Below are 17,130 nucleotides of genomic sequence, written 5' to 3'. Positions count from 1 at the left end.
CAATAAATGGTATACGCAAAACTATTAAAACCCGATGTTTTTTATAAGTAAGGGACAAAAATAAAAAGTTTCGCAAAGTTAAAGAATGTCAAGTAAGATTTTAAAATTGAGAAAAAGAAATTCAACAAGATTAGAATCAGTTGCCTTTAACGTCTCATTACCATTCCGCTATGTAACCTAAAAAAACTTTATATGCCCTTAATGCTACCTGCAAAAGTTTACAAATTTAGATTTACTACCTTGCCTAAGGATACAATAGTTATATAACTTTTTTGAAACAAGTTTATGCAATTTACGTTATAAGATCCATGGATGCTAAAAGTGCTTGGAACGAATATTATGGGGATAATGATGCAACTGGTTATCGTGTGTTAGTCGGTCCAGCCTTTCATTACAACGAACTATCTAAAAAATACGACCGATTATGCAACACACTAGGTTACAGAGCACCAGAAGTTTCAGCAAACACTTTTACGTTGCAATATGAAGGTAGAGAAACTAAACACCTTAAAGTATTAGATGTTGGTGTGGGGACAGGTCTCGTTGGTGAATGTCTAGTTAAAAGCAATTTCAAAGGCGTTATAGATGGCATTGACAATAATCAGCCAATGTTAGACATTGCAAAAACCAAAGGCATATACCGAAATTTGTGGTGCAAAGCTATTAGCCCAGAAGACCCTTTGCTGGTGGACCCAAGTGATTTATACGACGGAATTATAATATCTGCATCAATTGGCCCAACACACATCAAAGCCAGTGAAATTTTCGACTTAATGAAAATCATAAAATCGAAAGGTTATTTTGTTATAACAAACAGAACCTCAAATATATCACCTAAGCTTTCTTCTATCTTGGAAAACTATACACATAAGTTAAAAGATTTAGAAATAGCGGAGTTGGTGTCAAAAGAAGAGTTTGTATATTACGAAACTGGGTTCAATGACGAAGGAAATTGTATGCCTTTATATGGAATGTGCTTTTGTTTTCAGAAAATATAAAATCTCCGAATTTGTACATTTACATTTTACCTAAGGTAAACTTACTGATATTAAGTAAAAGTAATTGCATTAAGAAAATTTAAATAAAGAATATTTTGAAAAATAGTTTGCTTTAAAATATTAAAAATTGTCTAACTTTCTAACATAAACTAAGATTTTTTTTTATTAATTAATACCAAATTGAATATTTTGCATTTAAATTTGTTAAAACCTTGTAAAAAATATAAGTTTGGATTTATGTTTATATATATTTAAACAATTACTAATTGTTTATTGTACAGTGTTTAACTAAAAAAACGTTAGTATTCTACATGGTAAAATAAAAATAGTAGAATTAAATTGCATTCTGTTTCCAATTTTAAATTAATTGACGTCAAAATATAATGTCCTGTTTATCTCAAATTTTACATTAAGGATGCAGTATGTTTATATTGACAAATTGTCATAATAACATATTGTTTTGTATTTAAAGATAAACATAATAAAATTACATTTATAATGTTATTAAACATAACTACAACCCCTAACCTAGCATAGACTTTATACCTAACTTTTTAATTGTCAGTAACTAAAAATGCTCTAATATAAAGTTTGTTAATTCTTGTAACATTAAAACAATTAATGTTGTTTAAATATTAATATTTATAAATAAAAAAGTTTGTTATTATTACATTGTGATTGTTTCGGTATATTTTAAACTTTACTTTTATATATCCATATTTGACTTTCTGTAAGAAATATACGAATGCCGAAACGCTAACCTTATATTAATAAATAACCCTTAAAAGAATATAATTCAAACTATATTTTTTACAGGTTTTAGTATAACTTATATGCCGAAGCTTTAATCAAATATTTTACGCAAAATTTTTAAATTTTAAATGTAGAGCACGTTGAATAACACTCACTAAAATAACTTTAAGAGCTTCCAAGACTTAAAACCATTAATTATACCGAGAAAAAAGGCTGTTTTTTAAATAAAAAACATAAATTTAAGGCTATAGCTTATGCAACCTTCTTAATGCAACCTTCTAACCAAACAGTTTGTATTTGTCGCTATTAATCAATCTGATTTGTTTTTTGTTAAAACAATAAAAGATAACAACATTTTTGTATAAAAAGGCAATTTACAAACCGATCCACGCAACCGATCAAAAAAAACCTTAGCCTAACCTTTTATTAAAAACATGTTTGACATAAAGGTACTAGTTTAAGATAGTATTACTTTAATTTTGAATCTGTATGATATAATGACAGGTGCATCCTGTACAAGTATAATCACGTTGCTAAATGCGTCAAGAAAGGACTATTAATAAATATTTTCCACCATGTTTTTTAGAAATTACCTTCAATTAATAATTAAAACAGATTGGGTATTTATTAATTCAATAATAAACTAAACTAAAAACGCTTGTATAAGTTCTTTATTAGTAGAAAAATATTTTAGTTATGGATGTTAAAAATGCTTGGAATGAATTTTACGGAGACAAAAATGACCCCAACTTTACAACTTCGTATGGACCAGCATTTTACTATAACAAAATAGCTACAAAGTATGACAATTTAGTCGAAGCATTCGGTTATAACTCACCAAGTTTTTCACCTAAAACCCTAATGTTACAATATGAAGGCAAAGAAACTAAGAATCTTAAAGTTTTAGATGTAGGCGTTGGAACAGGTCTCGTTGGTGAATATTTGAAAAAGTACAACTTTAAAGGCGTAAAATATTCAATTAAAAATCTAAGCATTTTACCAGTCAAACAACATAATACGGTAAACTGTGATTGTATAAAGTGTAAAAATCTAGTTAAAATTGAAAAATTTTAAACTAAAACACAAAATAACTTAACAAAAAGAAAAATAGAAAATGTATTTATACTCTTCAAGACTGTTTTTGTATAAAAAAAATAATAAAACCTAAAAAATGCATTTTTTATGGATAAAACAAATATAAAATATCAATATTTAATAATAAAGTGTAAAATTGCATTATTTAAACAATTCTTATGAAAAATTTAAAAGGAAAACGGTTAGAAAATTAATACATAAGTATCAATTTATTTCCTTACGGAAACTACGAATGCTTATATAAATTAAATTTGTTTAGCAAACAATGTTTAGTTATATGTTTTTTTTTTTAATGTTTTTTTTTTTTTTTTTTAATTTTTTTATAACTAGTACAAGTAGGCCTACGGTTTGTTAGTTTATTAGGCCAATTAAATAAAGACTATTTTTTCTGGTTTTTGAGTATACTGTTATAATAAACATTGGGCAAATCGTTAAATTAAGTTAAAATAACGTTTTCAAAACTTGTTCAAAACCATAGGTAAACTATGACATAATGTCCTTTTAAATCACGTCTTCACTTAAATATTGCGTATATATTGTAATAGTAGGATGCCATAAAAAGTTGACTAAAATAAATTTTTTTTGTTAAAATTTTTTTTTCTTTTTTGTTTAAAAAATTTAGTGCTAGCTTATAAAAAAGTTTACCTTTTAATTATATTTAAACTCAAAAATGGATGTCAAAATTGCATGGAATGACTACTACGGGAAGAATGAATCTTCGGACGACCGTTTTTTTAAAGTTTCGGTAAACCTTTACAACAAACTTGCAACAAACTACGATAAAATATGTGACACTCTTGGCTATCATGCACCAGAAATTTCAGTTAAAACGTTTATGCAGCAATACGAAGGTAAAGATACCAAACATCTTAAAGTTTTAGATATAGGCGTCGGCACAGGCCTTGTGGGAGAATACTTAAGAAAGTATAACTTTGAAGGCGTTATAGATGGACTTGACGGTAACCAGGCTATGATGGACATTGCCGTAGACAAGGGCATATACAAGGATTTGTGGTATCGAGCTATAACCCCAGATGACCCGTTCATAGTTAAACCTGGGGATTTATACGATGGAGTTATTGCATCTGCATCTATTGGATCTGGTCACGTCGATTCCAATGTTATTTTTGATTTATTCAAAATCATTAAACCGGAAAGTTTGGTTGTAATTGCAAACAGAACAACAGGTCATGATGTCAACATTGAAATGGAAAGTTTGATCCAGAAGATTGAGGAATTAAAACTAGCTGAGTTAATATCAAAAGAAGAGTTTAACTACTACGACACTGGAGTAGATAATGTTGGCAAATGTGTTCCCATTATTGGACATTGTTTTTGCTTCAAAAAACTTTAAAATGGTTTAAAAGTGCTGTACATAAAATCTATATCAAGAAGGGTTATACTAATAACTTTGTTTTAAAAATCTCGAAACACCAAAAAAATGAAACCTTCTGGTGCAAAAAATATATACAAGAAATGCTTGGTTCATTTTTAATAACCTACAGTAACCGCAAAATAGCGTTAGGTTATTCGATGCATAACGAACCAAATACCTTAGGCATATACTTCTACAACGCACTGTAAAGATAACTCATGTGAACCTTTTTTATGTTTTAGATGCAGATATTGTTTTGTGATAAAACTTAAAAAAAATAAAATATATTAATAAAATGTGCCTTGTATTAATGTTAAGGTAAAGAGAATGTGCTATTAGTAATGGAAACAAATAAATGATGTTATTAATAGAATTTAAAGCTTATTTAAAATTGGATAATTGTAGACGTTCACTTATTTTTTATTTACATTTGAATGTGTTAAAATGTTTTAATACAAGAAATTGTCAACAGAATCAATATTATGAACCTTAAAAGTGCTTGGTACGAATTTCATGGTAAAAAATATGATAAAGACGACGCCTGTTTAAAAGACTTTAGTTACAACGAAATTGCTTTAAAATACGACCGATTATGTAACCCAGGGGTCGGCAACCTTTTTCGCACAGCGGACCGATTTAAAACTTGAATCTTTTTCGCGGACCAGCCTTTAAAAAAACATTTTTTTTGCATTTTCGGGTGAAAGAAATCAATCAGTTTAGCTAATAATGATGTTTCAAGAGACGCAAATAAGTTTAAAGCAATTTATTTCTTCATCAAATCGATAATAAACATTTTTAAATGTTTCTACGACAAAATAAGCTTACGAATTAAAAAGAAAAGAAGTTTCTGTTTCTAAGCATTTAACTTGAAAAAAATACGCCCCGGTAACGTACTGCTCATGGACCGGTACCGGTCAGCGGCCCGGTGGTTGCCGACCACTGAACCTACTGGGCTTTAAATCGCCAGAAATCGCTGCAAAGACTTTTATGTTACAATATCAAGGCAAATAAACTAAAAACCTTAAAGTTTTAGATGTAGGCGTTGGCACAGGTCTTGTCGGAGAACATTTGATGAAGTCCAACTTTAAAGGCGTTATAGATGGACTTGACGGCAACCAGGGTATGCTAGACATTGCTAAAGAAAAAAAAAAGACCATAACTTCTGATGACCCTCTGCTGATTGAGCCTGCCGATTCTTACGATGGAATTATATTATCTTCGTCCGTCGGTTCAACTCACATAAGAGCTTTTGTAATACTAGATTTGATAAAAATTCTAAAATCTAAAGGTTATATTATATATGTTATAAAATCTAAAGGTTATATCAAATGAAAATAAATAACTTATGGATATTAAGAATGTGGAAGTTGTAACTCAGAAACTGACTGATTTAAAATTGGGAAAGTTGAAATTTAAAAGACGAGTTTGTTATTTGCGAAACTGGATTCGATTCTAGTGGAAAATGTGTTCCAATTACTGGTGACTGTTTTTGTTTTTAAAAATGTTAAAAATATCTAAAACAAATAGAAATAAAAGCTTCTAAGGGGTGCTTTTTTTATTCTTTTCTTGTTTAAATAAATATAAATATGACAGAAGCCTAAACCAAATTTAGATGAAATGCAGTCACCGCCAACTAGTCAGCCCACCTTAAGTTAGTTGAGGCATAACTAATACCTTAGGCCTAAACTATCTATAACGATTTATAAAGGTAAATTACGCAAAGTTTTTTTTATGTTTTAGTTGCAGAAATTGTTATGTTGTAAAACATTGCAAAAACTAATAAAATATTGATAGAATGGAGCTTGTATTGATATTGTAACTACTAGGAGGATGTTATCAGTGGTAGAAACAAATAAGTGACACTTAGAAAGTTTTAAAGCTTATTATCTACCAAATATAAGAATTCAAACAACCTTAAAACAATTACAGACGGCTTAACATCAAAACAAAAACTGCAACGAACCTATCAATCACCAGCCCAGTCGTCATTTCTCGCATGAAAAAGGCCTTTAATCGGTTTAATGACGCCTGCAACACAACCCTATATCTACAAAAAAAACTTCTTTGCAAACACAATTCCGTATATTTTGGGTATATAAAACCATTGCATTACTGTCCAAAATTGATATATAATTTTCAGGAGACCAATTTAGTTCAGACCTTAAGTCAGACGCGTTGGTTTTTTTGGTAGACGAACAACACAAGTTGTCGTTATTTTGTTGGTCGTAACAACTTTAACTTTAGTAATATAAGAGTTTAATTTATTAGCATGAAATGCAGTTTTACATAGTTGTCTAGTTTATGCCCGTGGTAGATCTTTCGTTGTACGTTAAATAATACGTAAAACGATTAGGTTTATTGCGTCATATTTTGATAAGTCAGTCAGAACGCTTAGGTAATATCAATCAAATGCTAGCAAGCTTTATTAATAAATAACTTCGAATAGTCAAATTTAGCACAGACTTTAGCAATAAAAGCTATGGCAGAATGTGTGGTGACCCCAAAATCAAGAACGCAAATTTGCAACTAAATTAACATTTTAAACCATATGTTTTGTGTTTGTAGTGTATCGCCCAGGCAAAAAAAAAACTTTAAATTTCAAAATATTTGTTGGCCTACCTTAAGTATGAACGCCAGAGGTGCTTGGGTCGAATTTCATGGTGAAAATTATGATCACGAAAGCGCATGTGTAAAGGACTTTAGCTATAGCAAAATTGCTGTAAATTACGACCAGTTATGTGACTTACTGGGCTTTAAATCTCCAGAAATTGCTGCAAAGACTTTTATGTTACAATATCAAGGCAAAGAAACTAAGAATCTTAAAGTTTTAGATGTAGGCGTTGGCACAGGTCTTGTCGGAGAACATTTGATAAAGTATAACTTTAAAGGTGTTATAGATGGACTTGACGGTAACCAGGCTATGCTTAACATTGCTAAAGAAAAGGGCATTTATAGAAATTTGTTGTGCAAGACCATAACTTCTGATGAACCTCTGCTGATTGAGCCTGCTGATTTTTACGATGGAATTATATTATCTTCGTCTATCGGTTCAACTCACATAAAAGCTTTTGTAATACTAGATTTAATAAAAATCCTAAAACTTAATGGCTTTGTTGTTGTAGCTAACAGAAAATCAAATGAAAATAGAGAACTTATGACTATTGCTAAGAATATGGAAGATGTGACGCAGAAACTGACTGATTTAAAATTGGGAAAATTGATTTCAAAGGAAGAGTTTGTTATTTGCGAAAATGGATTCGATTCTAATGGGAAATTGGTTCCTATTACTGGAGACTGCTTTTGTTTTCAGAAATGTTAAACATTTTAAACGGTTAGAAATCAAGCCTATAACATTACACTAAATGGTGCTAAAATGCCTTTTTTATTTTTTCCTTTTCAGATAAAATCACAAGTTTTAAATTCCTTTCGTTTACTTTTTGATGTTTTTGTACTTTTTTAATATAATACTGTTACCGAGAAATTTATACAGGCTAATCAATAACTGGTTATTTAATAAGTATATATTCTTAACAAAAACATTAGTTATGTGGTATGGCCAATTTTTAATAGCATAATTTTATGATTTAATTTTTTTTAAATTGTTTTCGGTAAAACGTACACAAAAAATTCGACAAACTAATTTATTTTTCCAAGCGAAAAATTTTGCAAACATTCGGTTATTGTTTACTGAATTTCAAGTACTTAAAACAAGTGCGCCAACTTTTCTTTAACTTATCAACAAGTTCTTTGGTCAAGTGATCCTTAATACAATAACAGCTATTATTGTTGTGCTTTTTGAAACGCGTTTAAAAGGGTAAGAGTAGAAATTTCGACCCAGAATTAGCAAGAGTGCCCGCAAAAAGCACTCGGAAAGAGAATTTTGAGCTATAAACCGCCAAATCCAATCGACTTACTCAATTTGGTAAACAGGTTAAAGGGCTAAAGAGTGTAAATTTAGTAAAACTACTTAACTTAAAGTAAATGTTAATTTAACGCACCATTTAGTTATAATTGTTAGACCAAAATTAGTTTAGTAGATGATTAAAGATACTTTTTCTCACTGTTATCTGTCTGATCAATATAATTAATATCGATTTTCTATTAGCAAAACAGTCACAATATTTGATAAGATATTGAGAGTTTAGATAAAAAGTTTTAAAATGTCAAGTTTAACAATGGTATCAAGTACAGAAATTGTTAAAAGAAGTCCAAACGAGAACAGGATAAACAGACAAAATCGTCAAAAATCACTTAAACAAAATATACAAGCCTGTAATTGTTGCAAACCGAAACCTAAAAAGTAAGTTTTAATTGACAGTATCAAAACTCTTGATAATTTAAAATTGAATGATTTTTGACACTTTATTTCAATTTCTACAGACCCGACGAATGTCACGTGATCAAAGGCTACGTCATGTTGTCATGCGTGGCTGCACTTATGGCAACATTGTCAGTTTTACTTCTACATGCTATGACCTCAATATGGCTTGACCCGATACGAAATTTAAAACTTAATAAGGTAAATTGTTTAATAAATGATATAAAAATGGTAAAGTAACAGCATAATGCTAAAAACCATGTCCTGTTTTGAGGTAAGGCGCTATAAACTCCTGCTAAGTCAATACTTAATAAGCAGCTTAATAAACGAGCATCTTTAATATCTCAAACCGCAAGAGGCAACTCGAGACTGGGTCAGGGTAGCTGATGTTACTCTATGCTTTGGTCATTAAGTTGACCTTTCCACATCGAGAACAAATAAATATATAAACTTGACTATTAATTTATAGGAGTTTGTGTACGTAACTGTCTCCTTAACTGCATCGTCTACAGCTTTAAATCTGACTTCATTAGCGATTTATTCGATTCAAATATATCTGGTGTACACCGATTGCAAATACACCAACGAAAGGTAACGTTACCAACCAAAATGAAAAAACTATTACCAAAATTAATTATTAAGCCTATGCAGTTACAAAATTAAATCTTAGATAATTGATTTTATGTTAATGTTGCAGAAAATTGTTTTATTTTCGCGAAGTTGGTGTAATAAGATTTGTGGCAACATTTTCAACTTTTATAAGCATACCTCTGTTTATGGCTAGTAAGTAACATAATTTAACTGCACAAATGTATATCATAGCCCAAACAATATTTTTTCAACATTTACAAATAGATAAATATCAAATAATAGCAACACGTATATTTTAACTGGTTACGTTGTACTGACTTAATTAGCCAATATTTTAAGGTTTAAGCTGCTACCTGTATATGGAATTTACTCACATCTCAGCCTTGATCGCTATCTCAATACTCGGCGTGTCAGCCTTGTTTATTTTGTATGCATTTGCTTATTCCTACTATAAATGGCACCAGCTACAAAACTCGGTTTATAATTACAAAGCCTACCACAAAATGCGGGAAAATACACCGTTCCACCTTACAAAATGGAGGTACACATCTAGTCCTCAAAAGTTACAGAACTGTTCTGAACAAGTAACTGGACAGTTGGAAGCATGCTCGTCGCATAGAAACGCCGTTTGCGCATGCGCTACACATAGAAATGCGCAACACGAAATAAATAAATCTTTACCGAAATATGAAGACGCTCTTCAATTTCATAGCAACCATTCTGCGTTATATTCGTATATCGAAAAAAGAAAACAAACCAAAAAATTAGAAGAAACGTCCGGCAACAAACTTGAAGAAAAACAAATTAGTCCCGATCAAAACATACGTGATATTAAAAGCTGTAAAAAGCGAAAAGATGCCTCAAATATAAAGATTGCTATAATAAGTAGCAGCCAAAAAGAAAACCAAGTTAAGGAGACCAAGGAAAACCAACAAAATCAGTCGTCGTCTTCGCAAACCTCTAGCGAGCTTTCGACACTTGTTTAAATATATTTAGAGTTCTTTATTGTTTGTATTTAGATTCACACATTGTCCTTATTTTTGTAAAAATTACACTCAAACCAATTTAATAAGTAATTTTACTAATTTATAGCGTAAAAACTTTAAAAAAAACTAAACTTATTTAGTTTTTAAAAATTGCAAATGCCAATAAAATGTCAGGCTAACCCTTTATTTTTTTACAGGTGCATATATATTAATTATATTATCACTTAAATTCTCCCATTTTTATATACATACAGCGTTAACAATTAATATTTTAATTAAAACTGCATTAACTTAAAAACAATTCTTACAAAATTACAAACATAAAACTAAATAATTGGCTAGTGTAATGCCTATAAATAAAATATTATATTTGTTACATAAAAATTATTTTTTACTATTTTATAACTATTTCAGTTAGTTTAATTTTGGGTAAAAAGTTAGGCTTGTTTAAAAACTTTGCGTTTTCCGTATTTTTTCTGCCTTAATTTCCACATATGTCTCATCATTAAAGCAATGGCTAAAAAAACAAAAATCCGTTTTATTTTTATAAGTTAGGCATTGGGCATTACCCACTAATAAATGGTATTTAAAAATGGGTTAAAAATAGGCCTATATTAAATTATATTCTGTCTCTAATTGACTTGGTTCACAATACAAGGTCCTGAGTTTTGTTTCCACTGCTTGCATACTTTAGTGCCATTTAGTAAGGTGCTTTAAACGGTATAAACTCCTGATGAGCCTGAGCCAATACTTAATCAGCAGGTAAATTATCGGCCAATTATAATCTATAATATCCCAAACTGCTGAAGGCACCTTGAGACTGGGTCAATTGATGTTATTATGTATTTAGGTTGTAAAGTCGACCTTCCCACATCGAGGATAAATGTAAAAAACAAAAGCACTTACATGGTATCAAAAGAAGACTGTACACTTTCAAAAAACTTCCAAACGAAATTGTCAAATTTTCAGTAATGTTTAAATTATATAAATTTTTCTCATTAAATATTGCAGCAGCGTTCCTTATAATTTGAACTAAAAATTTAAAAAAATAATTCTTTACAAGTTGAAATTGTAATATTTATAAAATTGTGTTTATACTTACATTCGGCAAAGCCTCCTAGAGGATAAAGAAATATCCAAGTATGATATCTCAACCAAGTCACCATATTATTTTCCTTTTTTAGGATTTGTAAAATATAATTTGGATATCTAAACAAAATTAATAGTTATTCAATTTTTAAAAAAATATTTTTTTTAAATCTCCCTCTTCTGTTGAAGTGGGTTTTTTGTTACTTTTCTTGCTAATGTAGCTAATTCTGATTGGTTATTTGCTTGGGTTGTAACTAAACTACTAAAAACTTAATAGCATAGCTAAATAGCATTGAATGCACTGCTACAAATGTTCCAAATGGCATTGCTATAAATGTTTTTACTAAAAAATAATATTTATTTAAATAATATATCGATATAAAAGTAGTTAAAAAAATAAACTATGTAATTATGGCATCAAAATATTGTATATAAGCAGAATCAAAAAATAAGCTTAAAAATAAAATCTTAAAAAATAAATCTTTTGTAATGCAATTATTACCTAACCATAACGTAATTTTTAAAAAAATGACACAAACTAAAGTAAAAAATATGTTGCCTAAAAGTATAAAGTTTTGTAATATACCTTATAATTTCAGCTAGGCCCCAAAAAACATATAAATTCCAAACCATCTGTCCCTTGCCTTCTATATTGTCTGAAGAAAGCCACAAACATAATAAAGCTAAACACCGTCCACTTACCTATACAACAATATTTTTTACATCAATAACTAAATTAAAATATCAATAAGTATTAAAAAAGTAATCATAAAAAATACAACATTAAAATCTATGTAGCTGTAAGCATGGTGTAAGGTCAGAACACTTGGCTTTACTATATGATGTCCTGGGTTCAATTCCCCTGCTTTCATACTGTAGCACACTTTAGTAGGGCGCTATAAACGATATAAACTCCTGCTAAGCCAATACTTGATCAGCAGCTTAATTATCGGGCAAATATAATCTATAATATCCCAAACTGCCAAAGACAACCCAGGACTGGGTTGGGGTAACTGATGGTTCTCTATGTTAAGGTCATAAAGTAGACTTTCCCACATCGAGGATAAATAAAAAAAAAAATATATAGAGAGAGAAAATTTACCAAAAAATTCTACACTGAGTTGAATTATTTGTAATTTGTATTTAATATTTTTTTAAAACTAACCTGAAGAAATGGGACTAATGACCCACTTTTAACCAATCCTAAGAGTGGATGTAAAGGTTCGAGGTAGGATAAAATAACAGCAAAATAAACAAGGATTCCAACAGAGTGGTAAGATTGTTCATAAAAATCTTGAAAAATTAAAAATTCAAAAAAAATTGGTTATGCATAACATTAATTTAAATTATAAATAGAATTAAATAAATAATAAAAGGAATTGTGTAGTACAATTTAAATATATAAACCAGAGGTGTTGTAAAATAGTTAGAACTCTGGCTTTGCTACATAAAGTCTTATGTTCGATACCCACTGCTTCTATAGGTAGCACTCTTGAAAAAGAAGCTATAATTTGGATTTTTCTGATAAACCAAAAACAAATTGGCAAATTTATTATAATATAATTTATTAAAACGCATTATTTACAATCTTACCTGGACCACTTATCAGCCTTCCACCCAGACTCACAGAAACAATTATAAGAAAGAAAAACAACTGCACACAGTTGTACATAATAATGTAAAAATTTTGAAGAAAATTTGCGATCTCGCTTTCCTTGCTAAGATTAGACTGTAACATTTTTTTCTGAAGTTCTGCCTAAAATTAAAAAATTTACACTGTTAGCTTTGTAGTTGGTTTATTATTTATAATTCATTACATTTTAAAATTTTCACTTACTTTTCTAACCATTATGCTATTTTTGAAAATTGACTAATTTTTCACTTTTGGTTTTATTAAAATACTTATAATATAATGTTTGATACAGGTAGTACATTTTTATTAATAATTAACTAAAGCAATCAGATCCTTATACAAACAGAGGACAAAATAAATCAAAATCCAATAAACCTTAAACCAATGTTGAGTAACGTTTTAAAACACTTAGCGAGGCTACATGAGGTCCTGGGTTCAATTCCCACTGCTTCCATGCTGTAGCGTCTTTGGGTAAGGCGCTATAAATGGTATAAACTCCTGCTGAGCCAGCACTTAATCAGCAGCTTATAATTAGGGAACAATAAAAATCAATAATATCTTAAACTGCCAAAAGTCAACTTGAGACTGGGTCGGGGTAACCAGTGTTACATTAGGTTAAGGTCGTTAAGTCAACCTTTTCACACTGAAGATCAAAAAAATCTTACCAATTTTTGTTCCTCTAATTTTTTTTGAAATTCTTCCTCATCTGACTCATCAATCCATTTATCAAAATCCAATTTCAAAAAATGAGGCTTCTTTTCGTTCTGTGGCACAAGCCGCGGCCACCACTCTTCCTCTTTTTTAGTTATCAGAATCTCTGTTCTACTATCAGTATGCTTATACAAGCATGACTAAAAAAAAATTTTAAATTTCTATTTCAAAAATTTTTTTTTTGTTTTTAAACAAAGAAAATTTTACTAAAAATCTCATACCTCTCTTATAATAGACTTGTGAAAGTTAAGAGTAAATTTATACAAGTTTAATCCCTTTGCACCGTTGCCTTGAGCTGTTAAAATAAAAATTTAACATGAAAAATTAAAAAAATGTATTTTAAACAAAATTTGTCCAAAAAAAGATGTGAAATTTTTTTTTTAAATTTGTTTAATTTTTATTTTTTTAGTTAAGATTTCTTAAGCCCCAAAAAATAATATAGAAAAGCAAAAAAATGATAAATCTAACCTTGAAAAGTGATGGAGTTTTCTGATATATCTACTTTGCTATCCTAAAAAGAAGTCAAAAATTAATAAAAAACCAAAAAAAAATTTAAGCAAAAATTAAACAACTACTTTACCCCACTATCTGAAATCATAACTTGTAATGAAATTGATCCTTTTCTTTGCGACCACTTAACTGTAGGACTATAAACATTTACCTCCTCAAATTCCTCCGACATTTTTAACAGATTTTAATTTCAAACTAACACCTTGATTTTTGGGAAGATAAATATTAGAATAATATATAGATATAGATAAATGTTTAGCATTTTAACGTAATTGCACAAAAGTAATAATAGAAATCAGGGCACAGCACTATATATTAAAATATATTCAAAAATCAGTTTATAACTTTAATAGTAAACCAAAAGTTGTATATAATATACTTATTAGTATTTTGTAGCAAAATTAAAATAATTCAATGTTGTAAAATAGCAATATTCAGAAGATAAAATAAACACAAAAAAAAAACAGAAATCAAATTTAAATTACTTTAGACAATAATTTTAAAGCCTTATTATTAAATTCAAAAAAATCTATCTGTTTATATATGTATACATATATCCCAAGTTTGCAGCATATTATAATATTTAGCTGAAATTGTGTATTCAAAATAGATAATATTTATTTGAAAAAGATTATTTTAAAGCAAATATTTAAGAAATTTCTTTGGTGAAAGCAATTCGCAATTCAACCAACTGTTTTGGTGAATGATGTATCGCTTTTTGTATTTTGTTTTCAATAATTGGCATAAGACATTCGGCAACAAAACCAGCATTTATCTTGATCAGTTTTGCTTTTGCGGGCCTCTCTGTCTCGCATTTTAAACAACCCGATGTGAAGTCTGTGTATGATTTCATAATAGCAGTGATGTTTAAAAGAATCGGTTTCTGCAGATCGGGTAACAGCATTTTGACAGCACTTTCAACATGAATTAAAATCGACCTTGTGAAAGCTAAGGTCGAGCCAGTCAACCGAACGAAACATTCATCAAAGCAGTAATTCATAAAGTTTTTAATTCCCAGTTCCATCATTTCCTCTATAAGCGTTTCCATGTTTTGTGGTGTCCCCATGTTAGTCGGTTTCCATAGTTCTTCGGAATTTCTGAGTTTAGTTGCGTCGATTAACTTCTGTTTGTGGTCTTTTAGAAATCTCTCGATATGCTCGCTCAATAGCGAGTTAAGAAAAAACTCGAGGTCAAGTTGTAGAGATTTCAGTTTGTGGCATAAAGATTGTGCTGTAGCGACACATTCTGCGACCTCACTAATATCAGCGCTACCAAAAACTTGACTAGAAAAAATTGAAACAAACGTGGTTAGCTCACTTTGTGCCCATACTACAAACTCTGAGTAACAACCAGGAATCGATTGAAAAGCCTGGTTAAATTCACCGGCAGTTTCGTTCATGTTACTGAAGAAAACTTTACATAATTTGCCAATGTAAAGTGACAAGGATCCTTCTGTTCGCAACTGGCGAATCGCAAAAGCTACAGCACTGCTTCGATTAGCTAAAAACAGGTTACACGCTTTTGATATTTCATTTAGGCGAATAAGTAGCACAACAGGACGTCTGACGACTCTGGGACCACCTCTTAAACTACGATCGGGTGATGATCGTAACTCTCTGGCAAGAACATCAACCAGTTGGTTAGTACGATTAACCAACTTAGTTTCAAACTCTTGTTTAGCTGGTGACTTGGGTATATCTTCTAAGTAGACCTTTGTTTTGGCAATGCTGTCAACAGCTTGCTCAAAATTTCTCTGTGCAATATAAACATCTAAATCTTCTGGCATCTGCTGCAACCAATCTGCGTTAAGTCGATCATCTAAAATTTCCTCTTGAGGTTTGGTCTTGGGCTTTTGGTCTTTTTCTTCAGCTTTATCAAAATCTAAAAAGGGGTTGAAACCCTTAGACGGAGAAGTAGGTGATGTAGGTGAGACTAAATCTTGCTTTTTTTCCTTGTCGCTTAAAAATTTCCTCTTCACTTTATCCATGTTGTCAAGCCATTCACGTTTTTCTTTGGAGGTCTCGCATTGAAACATCCTCGCATCTGGGAATATCATAACCTTGAAGGCATTTTTTACAGGCCCTATATCCCTTGCATTTACAACACCCAGTGTTTCGATCTCCCATAAAACTTGGAATTTGTATTTTCCGGCGATGGCATTTCCTCTTCTGGTAGCAACCCATGTGGTAACCAAAACACTGTCGTTAAAAAGAAATAAATGGATTTTGGATAAATGGTTAAAATTATCCTGATTTAGCTCTATTACATCACCATCATGAACTAAATACCGGCCCTTGGCTTCGACGATATTTGAACAACCTTCTACCTTACCAAGCAAAGCTGACATTGCTTTTTTCTGCTCGTGCTCAATCTCAATCAACTTTTCTTTCTGTTCACTTTCTTCGGTTGGTTTATCGTCTCTGCTTTTAGAAGTCGATGCCTGCACCATCGTCTCCATCAAGTTTTTCTGCTCCGTCAAAATGTGGTTGAGCTGAAACATTTCGCCTTCTAAATATGAAATCTCTTTTGCTGTATCAATAAACTGTTGGTAGTTAAGGTATACTTGTTTCTTTAAAATCTGCGCTGTTTCATCACCTAAAGTTTGAATCCTTTGTCGATTTTCCTGTAGGTCTTTATCTCCATCAGATTGAGCACTTATGCTTTTTGCAAACTTTGCCGGCTCAAAATTACGATGACCCAATGTTTTACCAAGTGCATTGGTCATTTTGGGCATATTCTTTGAACCCTCTGCCATTTTATAAATTGACAAAGAACTTACAGACAAACAGACTTAATATAAACACGTTGGCCTTAATAATAAAAATATTATGTTTATGCTTAAGAGACAAAATATTTATTATTCATGATTATGACACTACAACGTTTAAATTGACGGTCATACGGTAAACACCTAAAACAAACGTGGCTTTCACACTTTAAAACAACAGACTTACAAAACAGGAAACTTTAAAGTTAAACCTAACAGACAAAAGAGATCCTTATAAGATTACAAAAATGATAAATCTTCTAGACTAAACTGTCACAGCATTTTTGCTACACAAAATCTTACG

General features: G+C 30.4%; 5 protein-coding genes across 5 annotated transcripts; 3 read left to right on the top strand and 2 right to left on the bottom strand.

Moving 5' to 3' along the window:
• Nucleotides 1–308: 308 nt before the first annotated feature.
• LOC145742576 (demethylmenaquinone methyltransferase-like) lies at nt 309–998 on the top strand. Its single transcript, XM_082560353.1, has one exon. It carries the CDS (start codon nt 309–311, stop codon nt 996–998), a length of 690 nt encoding a protein of 229 aa, XP_082416479.1.
• Nucleotides 999–3,516: 2,518 nt separating this feature from the next.
• LOC145742575 (uncharacterized) lies at nt 3,517–4,200 on the top strand. Its single transcript, XM_082560352.1, has one exon. The coding sequence runs from the start codon at nt 3,517–3,519 to the stop codon at nt 4,198–4,200; it is 684 nt and encodes a 227-aa protein (XP_082416478.1).
• A 2,647-nt stretch (nt 4,201–6,847) lies between these two features.
• Nucleotides 6,848–7,540, top strand: LOC145742574 (uncharacterized). The gene has a single exon (XM_082560351.1). The coding sequence runs from the start codon at nt 6,848–6,850 to the stop codon at nt 7,538–7,540; it is 693 nt and encodes a 230-aa protein (XP_082416477.1).
• Nucleotides 7,541–10,284: 2,744 nt separating this feature from the next.
• LOC145741304 (very-long-chain (3R)-3-hydroxyacyl-CoA dehydratase-like) lies at nt 10,285–14,273 on the bottom strand. The gene is made up of 10 exons (XM_082558869.1): nt 14,130–14,273; nt 14,018–14,060; nt 13,771–13,844; nt 13,504–13,689; nt 12,799–12,961; nt 12,371–12,498; nt 11,792–11,907; nt 11,219–11,325; nt 11,023–11,148; nt 10,285–10,633 (listed from the first exon to the last, which is right to left on the bottom strand). The coding sequence occupies exons 1-10, from the start codon at nt 14,229–14,231 to the stop codon at nt 10,554–10,556; spliced, it is 1,125 nt and encodes a 374-aa protein (XP_082414995.1). The 5' UTR covers nt 14,232–14,273; the 3' UTR covers nt 10,285–10,553.
• Nucleotides 14,274–14,571: 298 nt separating this feature from the next.
• Nucleotides 14,572–16,876, bottom strand: LOC145741301 (exocyst complex component 8-like). The gene has a single exon (XM_082558867.1). It carries the CDS (start codon nt 16,812–16,814, stop codon nt 14,709–14,711), a length of 2,106 nt encoding a protein of 701 aa, XP_082414993.1. The 5' UTR covers nt 16,815–16,876; the 3' UTR covers nt 14,572–14,708.
• Between the last annotated feature and the right edge of the window lie 254 nt (nt 16,877–17,130).

The sequence above is a fragment of the Corella eumyota genome, chromosome 2 (assembly GCF_963082875.1).
Source record: "Corella eumyota chromosome 2, kaCorEumy4.1, whole genome shotgun sequence".
NCBI lineage: Eukaryota > Metazoa > Chordata > Ascidiacea > Phlebobranchia > Corellidae > Corella > Corella eumyota.
This window is presented reverse-complemented; position numbering and strand designations above follow the sequence as displayed.